The sequence below is a fragment of the Nomascus leucogenys genome, chromosome 3 (assembly GCF_006542625.1).
Source record: "Nomascus leucogenys isolate Asia chromosome 3, Asia_NLE_v1, whole genome shotgun sequence".
Lineage (NCBI taxonomy): Eukaryota > Metazoa > Chordata > Mammalia > Primates > Hylobatidae > Nomascus > Nomascus leucogenys.
The window spans coordinates 146,172,171-146,186,646 of NC_044383.1; the positions used below are offsets into that span (position 1 = coordinate 146,172,171).

General features: G+C 47.3%; 1 protein-coding gene and 1 pseudogene across 2 annotated transcripts in view; both read left to right on the forward strand.

Moving 5' to 3' along the window:
* The window catches only part of IGF2R (insulin like growth factor 2 receptor), a 136,052-nt gene extending 122,561 nt beyond the window's left edge, over nucleotides 1-13,491 (forward strand). The window contains exons 45-48 of the mRNA XM_030809929.1: nucleotides 3,524-3,710; nucleotides 9,473-9,625; nucleotides 10,701-10,770; nucleotides 11,629-13,491. Of these exons, the coding sequence (XP_030665789.1) occupies nucleotides 3,524-3,710; nucleotides 9,473-9,625; nucleotides 10,701-10,770; nucleotides 11,629-12,039 (821 nt within the window). The 3' untranslated portion in view covers nucleotides 12,040-13,491. The remainder of the gene's footprint in view (nucleotides 1-3,523; nucleotides 3,711-9,472; nucleotides 9,626-10,700; nucleotides 10,771-11,628) is intronic.
* LOC101177071 lies at nucleotides 508-3,429 on the forward strand (annotated as a pseudogene). Its single transcript, XR_178080.3, has one exon. The product of XR_178080.3 is annotated as a calcineurin B homologous protein 1 pseudogene (transcript).
* Nucleotides 13,492-14,476: the final 985 nt, after the last annotated feature.

A 14,476-nucleotide genomic window follows, 5' to 3' on the forward strand; every position in this document is an offset into this window, starting at 1 on the left:
GGGTTCCTCACTTCTGACAGCAACGGCACACTGAAGGGATTCCCAAGCCAACTTCAGATTTGCCCTTTCACCATAACTCACAGAGCTCCCTGGAAGCGGTTACACTCACAGTTATGATTTACTGCAGCAAAAGGATATAGGTTAAAATCAACCGAGATGCACACAGGGCAGAGTCCAGGAGGGGATCGAATGCAGAGTTCCACCAGCTCTCCCGTGGAATCAGATGTGTCGTGTTCCCAGCACCCACGTGTGGCAGTGCACATGGAGTATCACCAGCTGGAGGTGCTCCCCCGAGCCTTGGTGTCCAGAGTTTTTCCCGGGGCTCTGACACGGGCAGGATTGGTTGGTTGATCGCTCGGGTACTGCATGGCCAGCCCCTGCTCCATATCCTGTCATTAGCCAAGGACCAAGGCCAGTCCTCTTTTTGGGCAAGGTTAAATTCTTGCCTTCCCTCCTGTTGCCATTGCTTCTGGCACCACTGTTCGTGGAGGAGCTCCTGGCACAGTGATGGCGTCTCAGGCCTCCATCTTACTGCACGACGAAGAGCTTGAGGAGATCAACAAGGAGACTGGCCTTTCCCACAGTCAAATCACATGCCTGTACAGCCGGTTCAGCAACCTGGACAAAGGAGAGAACAAGACGATTTCCAGGGGATTCCAGAACTTACCATCAACCCAGTGGGGGACTGGATTATCAATGCCTTCCTTCCAGAGGGAGAGGACCAGGTAGACTTCCGTGGATTCCTGCAAACTCTGGCTCATTTCCGAACCATTGAGGGTAGTGAAAAGAGCAAAGATGTGAATGGACCTGAACCACTCAACAGCCAAAGCAACAAACTGCAGTTTGCTTTTCGACTATATGATTTGGATAAAGATAACAAGATCTCTCGTGACAAGCTGTTAAGGGTGCGGTGCATGATGGTCCAAGTAAATATCTCAGATGAGCAGCTGGGCAGTATCGCAGACAGGACCATTCAGGAGGCTGATCAGCATGGGGACAGTGCCATATCTTTATCACAGACTTTGCTAAGGTTTTGGAGAAGGTAGATGTAGAACAGAAAATGAGCATCCGATTTCTTCACCAAAGGACAGACAGTGAACTATTCCTTGCGGTCTAGTATTTAAGAAATGGAACTTGACAGTCCTCCTGTCCACCAGCCCTGCCTCCACCCCATCATTCCCTTTCTCCCAAAGTACTACTGCTGTTGCATGACAACCCCAAATATGTTCTGTCAACACAAACCTGCTTTTGGTCTATAAGCAGGGCGTTACAGAATGGTACACCCAGTCTATTTCTTCTCAGTATCCATTCACCAGTTCTTCATTTATAAATATCATCTTCCTCTGTTCTGCCGCTAAATGCCACACATCCATCCAGTCTGAGAAAGGAAGATAGGGAATCCTGCCGAGGAACAAACCAGCAAAGCTCTTTCACTGGATGTAGACTGCACCTGCTGCCTTCCCTCTGGCGAGTCTGCCAGCATGCTTCTCAATCCTTTTTATATGTCCTTTGCTTCCCACTTCTGTGTACATTCATCATACTGTTCACAGAGTCATGCAGTCTTTCTGCTTTTTGTGAAGCCTCAGAATCTCCTCTGTTCTACTTGGCACCCCAAGCTATGCCTGGTATTGTATTTCTGACTTGGCTCGATAGTTCGGTGGTCTGGCAGTTTTTATCTACCTTCATTATTAAAAGGCCCTCTGGGGCTGGGCGCGGTGGCTGACGCCTGTAATCCCAGCACTGTGGGAGGCTGAGGCGGGCGGATCACGAGGGCAGGAGATCGAGACCATCCTGGCTAACACGGTGAAACCCCGTCTTTACTAAAAATACAAAAAATTTTTAGTAAACCTGGGCGTGGTGGCGGGTGCCTGTAGTCCCAGCTACTTGGGAGGCTGAGGCAGGAGAATGGTGTGAACCTGGGAGGCAGAGCTTGCAGTCACCCGAGATCACGCCACTGCACTCCAGCCTGGGCAACAGAGCGAGACTCTGTCTCAAAAAAAAAAAGGCCCTCTGGAATGTTGCCTCTCCAGAAGCTTTTTGGTAACCAACACTTCTCTCAGGAGTATGAGATCATCCTCTGCACTCTCCTCTGTCATCAAAGGGCTGCTGGGTGGAGATATTCTTGAAAGGTGGCCTTGGTGAGAGGTGTGGAGTCAAGTCTTCTAGGTTGCTTGCCCACGTCACTCTACCTCTGGCCTCTGATTCTCAACTTTGTACCTATGGGGCATCCCTTGTTAGTGCAGTGTTGACTATTCAAAAAGTAGCAATATGCCTGCAGATTTGCTTAGTCTTGGGACACCATTACCACCAGAGTGGCTGCTCAGACAGTCCGCTTGGGGACTTTCTCATGGCTTTTTGAACAAGGAGGCCGCGCACCCTGTGAAGCCTCTGCATTCACACCTCTGCTGCATGGTTTATGCCTCAGTGTTATGTGCACTGGAATGCTTTTCACTTTATGTTTCCAAGTTAGAAAGATTAGTGTGACGGAAGTGCCTAACATATCCTAGTCCAAAATATTTGAAGATTGTTCTCTGTGTCTTGAAGTTTTGCACAAAATTCTTTACGAATTTTACACTTGGCAAATGTTAATGCTAGAAGCCATAGTCCGCTCCTAATACAAGTCCAAAGCATTGACTTGTATCATTAGCTCCCTGGTTACATTGGTTTCCCAGCTCCTTGTGTAGAACACTGCTAATCCCTTAGAAACAAGAGGTCTGGCACTAGTAGCACAACCTCAGGTGGCATTCCAAGTCTTTGAGCAAGTCACAGCAACTTTTCTGCCGAAGTCAGCTTAGTTTAGACTTCAGTGAATCAGGCTGTTGCCATCCTAATGTATATCTCTGTGAGTCTGTTCATTCACGTATCTGCCGTTGGCTGACTTTCTTGACTCACTGCTTGCTTGCCAGTTTCCTTGCTTTGGAAAACTATTGAAGATGTGTACATAATTCTTCAGGAAGGAGATTGCTAAAAAATACACTGCAAAGCGATGGAAAAGGGTGGAGAACAGGGGAGTAGTCAGGTTGGATGGCTCAAATATAAATGAACGAGGAATTCTTTATGAAGTATCAGTTGGACTTTGTGATCGAGTGATGTAATATAGGAATTATATAGAAAGGGAAGAATATCTGATACTGATCTGTTAGATACTTCAGAGGCTCCTTGATTTGCATATTTAAAGTTCCTAAAATTATAGCTTTTCCCTTTTTTTGGCTGTACAGCAGACTGTTTTAATCCACGGTTGTGCCTTAAAATTCCATTAAAATTGTGTCTTCAGTCCGTCAATAAATACTTGTGGTTAAAACAAAACAAAAATTATTTACTGCACGCTGACTAAGGGCAGGGCTCTATCAGTGTGCATCGAGTGGCCTCGTAAGCTGTGAACAGAGTGCATGTGGGACATGGGATGAAGTCTCTTCTACCTGATTTTAAGTCTTTGCAAACTTTTTAGACCGTAAGGAGCTAAGCTCAGTCTGCTCATGAAAAATGATGGTGACGTGCCATGTGTGCCCTTCCCGTTTGACAGATGGCGATCTTGATGTCGTGTTTGCCTCTTCCTCTAAGTGCGGAAAGGATAAGACCAAGTCTGTTTCTTCCACCATCTTCTTCCACTGTGACCCTCTGGTGGAGGACGGGATCCCCGAGTTCAGTCACGAGACTGCCGACTGCCAGTACCTCTTCTCTTGGTACACCTCAGCCGTGTGTCCTCTGGGGTGAGTATGACATCCGGAAGCTTAGCACTTGTACCCCACATCCTCCCTTGAAAATAAGTGTATGTGTGTTTTTTCCCCAATGTTTTCTTGTGAAATATTCAGAACATGCACCAAAAAATGATAGAAGCGGACCCCACATAGTCAGTGCCCCGCTCCGGTGCATGTCAGCATCCTGCCACTGATTTTTGGTCCATGGCTGCGTCACCTCCCACCACCCCCAGTAGCAGTACCGTTGTTCCCTTTGTGTGTACCATCCCCCGAATAGGGTCCAGTCAGGGCACCCCGGCTCTGTCCCTCCACCCCGTTCCCATTGCGGCCTCCCTCTCCTTAGCTCCTGGGAGGCAGGTACTGGTGGTGCCTCCTCTTTGTAATCCTGGAACATCTTTTGTATCCTAATACAAATGATTGTTTGGTAAAGTTTCACTTTGATTTGAGTGCAGTATTTTTACGTTTGTTTGAATGAATGAAAAGCTTACTCTGCAGATTTTGAGAATCAGCGTGAGAACAGAGGCAGCAGTTTCTGCTCTGAAGGAAGGTGGCACCCCCATTGGTTGTCTTGTGTCCCACAGCCGTTTTATACTTCGCCACGAATAACATGTTGTCAGTTGCTTTCCTCTTGGGTTTATTTTCTTGTTATGTCACCCGCCCACCATTTTATTTATTTTTATTTTCATATTTTATTTTTTTGAGACGGAGTCTTGCTGTGTCACTCAGGCTGGAGTGCAGTGGTGCAGTCTCGGCTCACTGCAACCTCTGCCTCCTGGTTCAGACGATTCTCCTGCCTCAGCCTCCCAAGTAGCTGGGATTACAGGCATGCGTCGTTGTGCCCTGCTAATTTTTGTATTTTTAGTAGAGATGGGGTTTCACCATGTTGGCCGGGCTGGTCTTGAGCTCCTGACCTCAGATAATCTGCCTGCCTCAGCCTCCCAAAGTGCTGGCATTACAAGCATGAGCCGTCATGCCCGGCCTGGCCCGCCATTTTCCATAAGCTTTTCATTCTCTGTCCTGAGACTTCAAGATCGGGGGAACATTAATTCTTACCATGTAATTGTTTCCTTCATGTCCTGAAAAAGGGACTGTAGAGTCAGCAGACGACAGTGGTAGGGGTCATGGGGGAATGAAGATCACACATTTTACATCTTAAATCAGCACTCCCCCCGCCCACCCTTAACAATGGACATGAGCTCAGCAAAAACCAGCTTTGTCCTGCGCTGTTCATGTCTGTATACTTAGGGATCCTTAGCTGCACAGTCAGGGAAAGAGGCTTTTGGTTGAAATTTCACTTGTGGTATTTTCAGCTTTTGAATGTTTATGGTGTTCCGGTGAGGTCATTACAAAATGAAAGGATTAAAACTGGAAGTTCTTCCTGAAAGAAGCAAAATGTGAATTTTTATAAAAGATAAAACCCAGAAGTGAACTTTCCCTGCATTCTCTGTCATTGAGAGGCTACAGCTGCCATGAGATGAATCCTGCCTCCTGACATGGCAGCTGGTCTTCTGTGTGGGTTCGAGGGACCAGCCCAGGCTGGGATCCTGTCTGTGTTGAATGTTTAGAGTTGGACTTCTGTGAGTGGGAAAAGCACTGTTTATAGGGCTTTGGTGTTTGACTCTAAAACCAGAGAGGAAGATTCTCCAGGAAACCTCGGTTTCATGATGTTCAGAACATCAGGAATGGGAGCTGTTTAAATCCCTTAACACACTGACGAGGTAATAAGGACTTTTAAAAAAAGAAACAGAAATTGAAACCAAGAGCAAAAATTCAGATGGTGGATTTTGAGGGATGCAGGTACTACCCGAGGATGACATGGAATAGTGCCTGAGATTTTTTTTTTCCCAAATGTTACCAGTGTTGTACATTGTAAAATCATGTAAATTGGCCAGATGTGGTGGCTCATACTTGTAATCCCAACATTTTGGGAGGCTAAGGTGGGTGGATCACTTGAGGTCAGGAGTTCTAGACCAGCCTGGGCAACATGGTGAAACCCCGTTTCTACTAAAAATACAAAAATTAGCCAGGCATGGTGGCACGCACCTGTAATCGCAGCTACTCAGGAGGCTGAGGCAGGAGAATTGCTTGAACTTGGGAGGCGGAGGTTGCAGTGAGCTGAGATGGCGTCACTGCACTCCAGCCTGGGTGACAGAGTGAGACTAGATCTCAGGAAAAAAAAACTCATGTAACTGTAACAAACAGGTAGCAATGATCGCCCTAATAGATTACCATTTTTAGTTCTTTTAGCTATTTCTTCTGGAATTTACCTCTATTTTAAATTACCATCCTATATCTCACCTGTTGACTTCCTGAAATAGTAGATGAAGATGGAGCTGTCTGACACCTTCCTCCTACTTTCCAAAAATGGTTCTTTCACAATATTTGATTAAAGTCAAAAAACTTACACAAAGCTAAAAGACAGGCATCTACAGATGGAAGGGGCATGCTATGTGCCCAGCACAGTTAATGATGACAAGACCCACCCACTTATGAAATACCAGGAGAGCAGATACAAAGAAAAGACTGTAAAAGCTTCAGGGGAAGCTAATTTGTTGTATTAGAAAATAATTCAAGAAAGATTAAAATACTTTAAATCCTCACTTTATATCATTGACAGGTTCTTGGAAACTGCAACTTTATGTGAAACGATGTATAATGAAACCAGTTTTTTTTTTCTCAACTTTATCTTATCTTATTTTATTTTATTTTTTGAGACGGAGTCTTGCCCTCACCCAGGCTGGAGTGCAGTGGCATGATCTCGGGTGACTGCAAGCTCTGCCTCCCAGGTTCACACCATTCTCCTGCCTCAGCCTCCCAAGTAGCTGGGACTACAGGCGCCCGCTACCATGCCCGGCTAATTTTTTTTGTATTTTTAGTAGAGACGGGGTTTCACCGTGTTAGCCAGGATGGTCTCGATCTCCTGATTTCGGGATCTGCCCACCTCGGCCTCCCAAAGTGCTGGGATGACAGGCGTGAGCCACCGTGCCCGGCCTCATCAACTTTATAATGAGACAGTTTTGAAGGAAATGATGTTATTCAAGGACCTCCTATAGTCACTTCACGGAAGGTTGCAGTTTGAAGGAACCTGTCAGCGACCCTATGAGGACACACTGTACTGGACAACAGTGGTGTCTAAGCTGAGAGGGGTGGCAGAGTTCCCAGCTTTTAAAATTTCTTAACAGTGATAGCATCATATGAAAGTAAAACCATTTTCTTGAAAGAAAGGAAGGAAGGAAGAAAAGGTAGAGTTCCTAATTGTTTGGAAGACATACTGTCAGACTTTCTGTCTTAGTATGCATGCCAGTATTTTAAGAATAACCACTAAAATAATATAAATATAGTATGTAACTTCCAAAACAGTGGAGAAGAAAAGGAGAAATAAAAATACTTAAATCCCCAAAGAAGACAAGGAGAAAAATAAAACAAAAATCAGACAAGTAGAAATTTCAGCCCAGTATGGTAGAAATAAATCTAAATATATCTATAATCATAAGTATAGCTTGACTAAACTTGTCAGTTGAAAAACAAGTTGTCAAATTGGATTTCAAAAACAACTCTGTTTACAGGGAACATGCCTAAAACAAGGATACAGAAAAGACCAAAGTCAAAGGATAAGAAAAGATGTACCAGAAAATAACCTGAAAGAAAGCTGCAGTAGTTATGTGAATATAAGATAAAATAGGATATTAAAGAAAAATATTAGGGATAAAGAGGGTCATTATAATTTTAAAAGGGCTACTTTCCTAGGAAGATACAAGAATCCTAAACTTCCGTCTACCTAATAAAAAAGCCTTGATATGTAAAGCAGAAATTGACAAAACCACACACAAGAAACAAGCTTAGTGATTGCTGGGTTAAGTAGACAAAGAGTAAAGCTTTTTTGGAAGATTGAGACAGCGCAGTGAAAAGCAAGATTTAATAGACATGCGTAGAACACTGTTCCCTGCAGTGGGAGAACGCTGTTTTCCCAAGCTTACATCAAACACTTAGAAAACTTTATCAAAAATTAACCACAAAGCAGGCAAGTCAGCAATTTCCTTTTTTTTTTTTTTTTTGGAGACAGGGACTTGATCTTTTGCCTAGGCAGGAGTACAGTGGCGCCATCTTGGCTCACTGCAACCTCCGCCTTCCAGGTTCAAGTGATTCTTGTGCCTCAGCCTCCTGAGTAGCTGGGATTATGGGCATGTGCCACTACCTCCTGGCTAATTTTTGTATTTTTAGTAGAGATGGGGTTTCACCATGTTGGCCAGGCTGGTCTCAAACTCCTGACCTCAGGTGATCCACCTGCCTCAGCTTCCCAAAGTGCTGGGATTACAGGCATGAGCCACTGTGCTCAGCCTAAGTCAGCAGATTTCTGACTGATGCAATTAACTACATACATGATGCAATTAAGTTAGGAACCAAGAACAAACAACTGAAAAATAGAAATACGTTTGAAGACTAAAACTCACTTCTGAGTAATCCATGGTCCAAAGAAGAAATCAAAGGTAGAAAGTAAAGTACGCTTAGAACTGAGTGATGATGTATCTCTTGGATGCATTTCCAGTGGTCCTGAGTTGCTGGAGCTGCTTCTGGGTGAGTGGGTTTCTGGCTTGGAGGGAGAGGTCTGCAGAGCTCTCAGACCTGTCTGTGGAGTGTGGTGGTGCTTCTTCCTGAGCAGACGTCAACCCTTGCAGGCCCACCTAGAACTGGACGCCAGGCTGTCCCTGTGGTTTCTTGTCTTACTGATGTTTTGGATTCTTTGGCTTAAGCTGAACTTTGACTGAGAGCCGCAGCCCTTGCGGCCGGGCCACAGGTTGGCCTGTTGCCCTCAACCTCAGTTCTCTGAGCAGCCGGCATCTTCAGCAGCACAAGATGTGCCCCTTTGGGGTTGCCTCTTATCTCAAGCAGCACAGGAGGAATTTCTGTTTATGTGATCCTGTTCCTGTGTGTGTGGCCCCAAATGACAGAGGGCCAGAGAGATTAGAAGTGTCAAGTCGTTACACTCTTGAGTGTCGTGTTGCTCCCTAAGCGCAAAGGGCAGTCTCCGTGGTTGTTTCTCATTTTCTGTTATTATTGTCCCAACTCTGCTTGAGTGTTCGACGTCATGGAAACGCACCGCTTTTTCCCACAAGTGTTTATGTGGGCCTTGGGTGGGAATGGTGAACTCCACTGGTGAGGCAGCTGGTGTGCTCCGAGAGCCTTCTGCTGGGGTGGAGCAGGCTTGGAGAGAGGAGACGCGTCAGGGGCTGTGCTGGGCTGTGCTGTTGCCTGGGCCCCACCCTGGTCTGTGGCCGCCCCTGGGCCCCGTCCTGGCCTGTTTCTAAGGCCCCCTGGGCCCCATTCGTGTGGAGATGGTGTCTCACGGTGGGCTGCGCTCACTGCTTCCAGAAGAAATTCTGAGAGGAGAGAGCTCTGACCCTGGAGAGAAGTGTGGTGCTTCAGGACGGCCTCTGCCCCAGCCTGGTCCTGCCGTGGGTTGGGCCACCTAGAGGGGGCTGCGTCCCTCCCACCCGTCTCCTCTGTGTTTGGGTGAATGACAGTTCATGGAGCTGGAAGCAGTGCCTTCTTGTCTGCTTTCTGACAACCCTGCCACAAACTCATCATCAGGAACTTTTTGCAGCCCTTTTCCACGTGGAGCCGGCCTTGTGGCCTTGTTTTCTGGGCAGGAGTGAGAATCACATGGTGTTGGGAAAGTCAGAGCTGCTCTTGCCTTGGGGACTCAGATCTCAGGTTGTGGCTGTGGCGGCAGGACCACTCTGTAACATGGCTCCTTTTCTGTGACGTCCTTGCAGGGTGGGCTTTGACAGTGAGAATCCTGGGGACGACGGGCAGATGCACAAGGGGCTGTCAGAGCGGAGCCAGGCAGTCGGCGCGGTGCTCAGCCTGCTGCTCGTGGCGCTCACCTGCTGCCTGCTGGCCCTGTTGCTCTACAAGAAGGAGAGGAGGTGAGTGGGTGGCAGGGCGAGGTGGGGCGCGTGGATGCATGCCTCCCACAGCTAATCTTGGGGTCAGTTTTGTGGGGTTTTATTTACTTACCTGTTTTTAAGTCCTACAACAGCAGAGGCTCAAGGTTCTTAGTTCAAAACTCTCTGGAAGCAGTCCCCAGCATTGCGCTTCTTAAATGCCTGCATTTCTGTCTGACCAAGGCCGAGGCCCTCGCACGTCACCCGTGCCTGTGGCCTCTAGGACTGTGGTCCTTTGTGTCCAAAGATGGGTAGAACATTAAACGGCACCTTTCATGGGTGCCTTTTCCCACTGCACAGCTGACCCCTCTGCCCTCCTCACGTCATAAAACAGGAGTTTATTAAGCGCGTGCTATGTACCAGATATGATGCCATCCTTTTGCCCCACTTTGCTGGGTGAAAGGACTCTCCATGTGACTGTCAAGCAGATTTTCACATCAGGCGTCAGTGTTAGTGGCTCTGACCTAGGGGCAGGAGCTGGCCAGCTCAGGTGTTCCCTGCTGCCACTGTCACTTGCCAGCTGAGCCACAGCCCAATGAGAGAGGTGGTCAGAAAGTACCAACCGTGGAGGTTGCAGTAAACCAAGATCTCAACACCGCACTCTAGCCTTAGCAACAGAGTGAGACTCTGTCTAAAAAAAAAAAAGTACCGACTGCGGCCCTCCATACCCAAAATGCAGAATGGGTCAGAAGAAGGTCTGGGCCGCGAAGGGCATGTGATGTCCATCTCTGCGAGCCACCATCGGGCAGGCTTAGTGGCGACGGACCGGTGTGGTCCTGTTGGAGTCATATGTGAAAAAGTCCTTGCCCAAATGTTAAGTTGCTCTAGAGGGTCCTCTGCTGTTGGATTCCGAAACCCATGTTCTTTCCACTCAATCACAACAAATACATTAGGGTATAACCTGTCACGGCTACTCATTTGTCATTCAGAATGTGGGAGAAATGCAGCCGCCAGCAGCCCCCTGGTGGTGCAGATGGGGGCGGGGCTGGCGGGGGTGGGGCTCCTGCCCATGCCCTCTCTACCCTGGAGTAATTATCGTCTTCTTTTTTTTTTATAGGGAAACAGTGATAAGTAAGCTGACCACTTGCTGTAGGAGAAGTTCCAACGTCTCCTACAAATACTCAAAGGTAATTTTCAGTGGCGAGTCTCTTGAGGGCCTGCCTCCCCGGCACCCCCGTGCTGCACTGTCCATGTTGTTCTCATCAGGGATGCCGAGGAAAGCAGTCACAGGCTCACTGGAATCCAGAAAGGAAAGTAACACCCATTGCCCCAGCCGCTTACCCCAGCACATGTTTTTGTTATTTTTTTCCCTCAAGTTTCTCTCGTGGTTACAACTGATTTCCTTAAAGTATTTAATAATTAGGTTGTTTCCACTGTTTTTGGCTGTTCTTTAAAAACAAAAACACACACACACACACAGTAGTAAAGATAATTGTGCATCTAGCATTTGGATGATTTCTTTCAGATAAATCTCCAGAAAAGAGGCATTATCTGGATCAAAGGACATAATGTTTGTGGTCTCGATGGGTAGTGATGAATTGCTCTCTAAAACTAGGCTTTTGACTCGAGTCCCTCCTTTGACATTCCTCCCCTGCCATGCAGTGGGCACCTTTCAGTCTATGAGTAGCCCGGAAGAGCCCCTTCTCCCCCAGTGCAGCTGGTGGATCACTGGTCTGCTTTTCGGGTCCAGGCCATCCTGCACGCCTTCTGCTTGGTCCCACCCTTGGCTGTGAGACTCCTGCCAAATGGCCCCACTGCCACCCTCCCAAACCCTCCTGCCTTGGTGCAGTCTCATCAGGAACAGGAAGGTGTTGCCAGCCCTTGTCTTCCTTTCCCTGGGAACTGGACATGCAGTGACTGTGAGGACAGTGGGCCAGTTCTTCCCCAGCTCGTGCCAGCAGAGAGCATCCCTGATGTGGTGGATGGTGGAGCAGAATGGGGTCTCTGAGGGGGCTCACGTGGTCTCTGCTGTTGATCCCTGGCAGGTGAATAAGGAAGAAGAGACAGATGAGAACGAAACAGAGTGGCTGATGGAAGAGATCCAGCTGCCTCCTCCACGGCAGGGGAAGGAAGGGCAGGAGAACGGCCATATTACCACCAAGTCTGTGAAAGCCCTCAGCTCCCTGCATGGGGATGACCAGGACAGTGAGGATGAGGTTCTGACCATCCCAGAGGTGAAAGTTCACTCAGGCAGGGGAGCTGGGGCAGAGAGCTCCCACCCAGTGAGAAATGCACAGAGCAACGCCCTTCAGGAGCGTGAGGACGATAGGGCGGGGCTGGTCAGGGGTGAGAAGGCAAGGAAAGGGAAGTCCAGCTCTGCACAGCAGAAGACAGTGAGTTCCACCAAGCTGGTGTCCTTCCACGACGACAGCGACGAGGACCTCTTACACATCTGATTCCGCAGTGCCTGCAGGGGAGCACGGAGCCGCGGGACAGCCAAGCACCTCCAACCAAATAAGACTTCCACTCGATGATGCTTCTATAATTTTGCCTTTAACAGAAACTTTCAAAAGGGAAGAGTTTTTGTGATGGGGGAGAGGGTAAAGGAGGTCAGGCCCCACTCCTTCCTGATTGTTTACAGTCATTGGAATAAGGCATGGCTCAGATCGGCCACAGGGCGGTACCTCGTGCCCAGGATTTTGCCTCAAGTCCTCATTTAAAAGCATAAGGCCGGACGCATCTCAAAACAGAGGGCTGCATTCGAAGAAACCCTTGCTGCTTTAGGCCCGATAGGGTATTTGACCCTGATATATTTTAGCATTTTAATTCTCTCCCCCTATTTATTGACTTTGACAATTACTCAGGTTTGAGAAAAAGGAAAAAAAGAAAACAGCCACAGTTTCTTCCTGCCGGCAGGGGTGTGATGCACCGGTTTGTCCATCCTGAGACGGCGAGGCTGTCAGTGTGCGGGACAGTTTCCGGTGGGATTTTGAACTGGTCATTAATGTGTCCCCTGAGTTGGAGCTCATTCTCTTGTCTCTTTTGCTTTCTGTTTCTTAAGGGCACACACACATGCGTGCGCGCACACACACACATACGTGCACAGGGTCCCGAGTGCCTAGGTTTTGGAGAGTTTGCCTGTTCTATGCCTTTAGTCAGGAATGGCTGCAGCTTTTTGCATGACATCTTCAAGCCTGGGCATACAGAGCACATTTGTCAGTATTTCTTTTGCTGGCTGGTGAATTCAAACAACCTGTCCAAAGATTGATTTGTGTGTTTGTGTGTGTGTGTGTGTGAGAGTGGAGTTGAGGTGTCAGAGAAAATGAATTTTTTCCAGATTTGGGGTATAGGTCTCATCTCTTCAGGTTCTCATGATACCACCTTTACTGTGCTTATTTTTTTAAGAAAAAAGTGTTGATCAACCATTCGACCTATAAGAAGCCTTAATTTGCACAGTGTGTGACTTACAGAAACTGCATGAAAAATCATGGGCCAGAGCCTCGGCCCTAGCATTGCACTTGGCCTCATGCTGGAGGGAGGCTGGGCGGGTACGGCGTGGAGGAGGAGGGAGGCCAGGCGGGCATGGCGTGGAGGAGGAGGGAGGCGGGGCGGTCACAGCATGGAGGAGGAGGGAGGCGCTGCTGGTGTTCTTATTCTGGCGGCAGTGCCTTTCCTGCCATGTTTAGTGAATGACTTTTCTCGCATTATAGAATTGTATATAGACTCTGGTGTTCTATTGCTGAGAAGCAAACCGCCCTGCAGCATCCCTCGGCCTGTACCGGTTTGGCTGGCTTGTTTGATTTCAACGTGAGTGTATTTTTTAAAATTGATTTTTCTCTTCATTTTTTTCAATCAACTTTACTGTAATATAAAGTATTCAACAATTTCAATAAAAGATAAATTATTAATTGGGTGTTACCGTTTTTTCCTTGATAGTGAGACGTTCCCGAGCAAGTTGCCCGTCTGCCTGCCTGTCTTTTTTTTCTGTGAAGTGACTGAATTTGGGTTTTAACTCTCGTGTTCTTGTTGACCCTTTATGAGGCAGCACTTTCATTTTTTTCTGGAGTCTCCTGGTCGTAGGTGTTAACTTTGGGTCCAATCTGCCTTCCCTTGGCTCTTTCTAGATCTGATTTCTTTACCTTCTCCAGGCCAACCTCGGGGTGTGGTCCTGTTCATCAAAACAATGAACATGGAGTTTAGAGTTCGGTGAGACAATAAAGCTTTTTTTTTTGTGCAACCTAAGCTAACATGGAGATGTTTTCTCTTGAGTAAACTCACTGAATTTTCCATCTTAAATTACTCAGCAGTGACTGAGAGCTACCTGCATAGAAGCAGGAAGTTACTCCAGTGTTATAAACAAACTTCTTAGACTCAACATCCTATCCTCCATCCCTTTTTTTCCCTGTAGAGTCCAAAAACCTCAACCATCTCATTTTTAAATTATCCAGTTGGAGTTACCTTTTTTAAAAAGTTATCCTTAAGGACTTTACAGTACCTCTCCTGAGGAAGACATGTCGGAGTCTTCTGAAAGTTTACATTATGACCAAAGAAAGATGCTGGTCCTCAGGCATTCTACCCAGGGGGCTGTTCTCCAGGCCATTCCCACCTCCTGCTAAGACCATGGGGAGCCCTCTCTGTAAGGAGGGGCATATGCAGGGACCTGCCCATCCCCTTGGTAAGCTGGATGGCAAAGAGGCGTGTTGTCTGCACCATTGGCTGCCTGCTAATGTCGCTGTCAGTGGGGAAGGAGAAGTGACAACATGTTTGAGTGCATTTGCTGTGACTCTTAGAAACCCAAGCCTCTGAAAAAAGAGTAACTACTTGCCAGCTGTTGTTACAGATGATATTTTTAGGAAAACATCCTGTGACAGCAAATCAGAATTGGACTCTTTT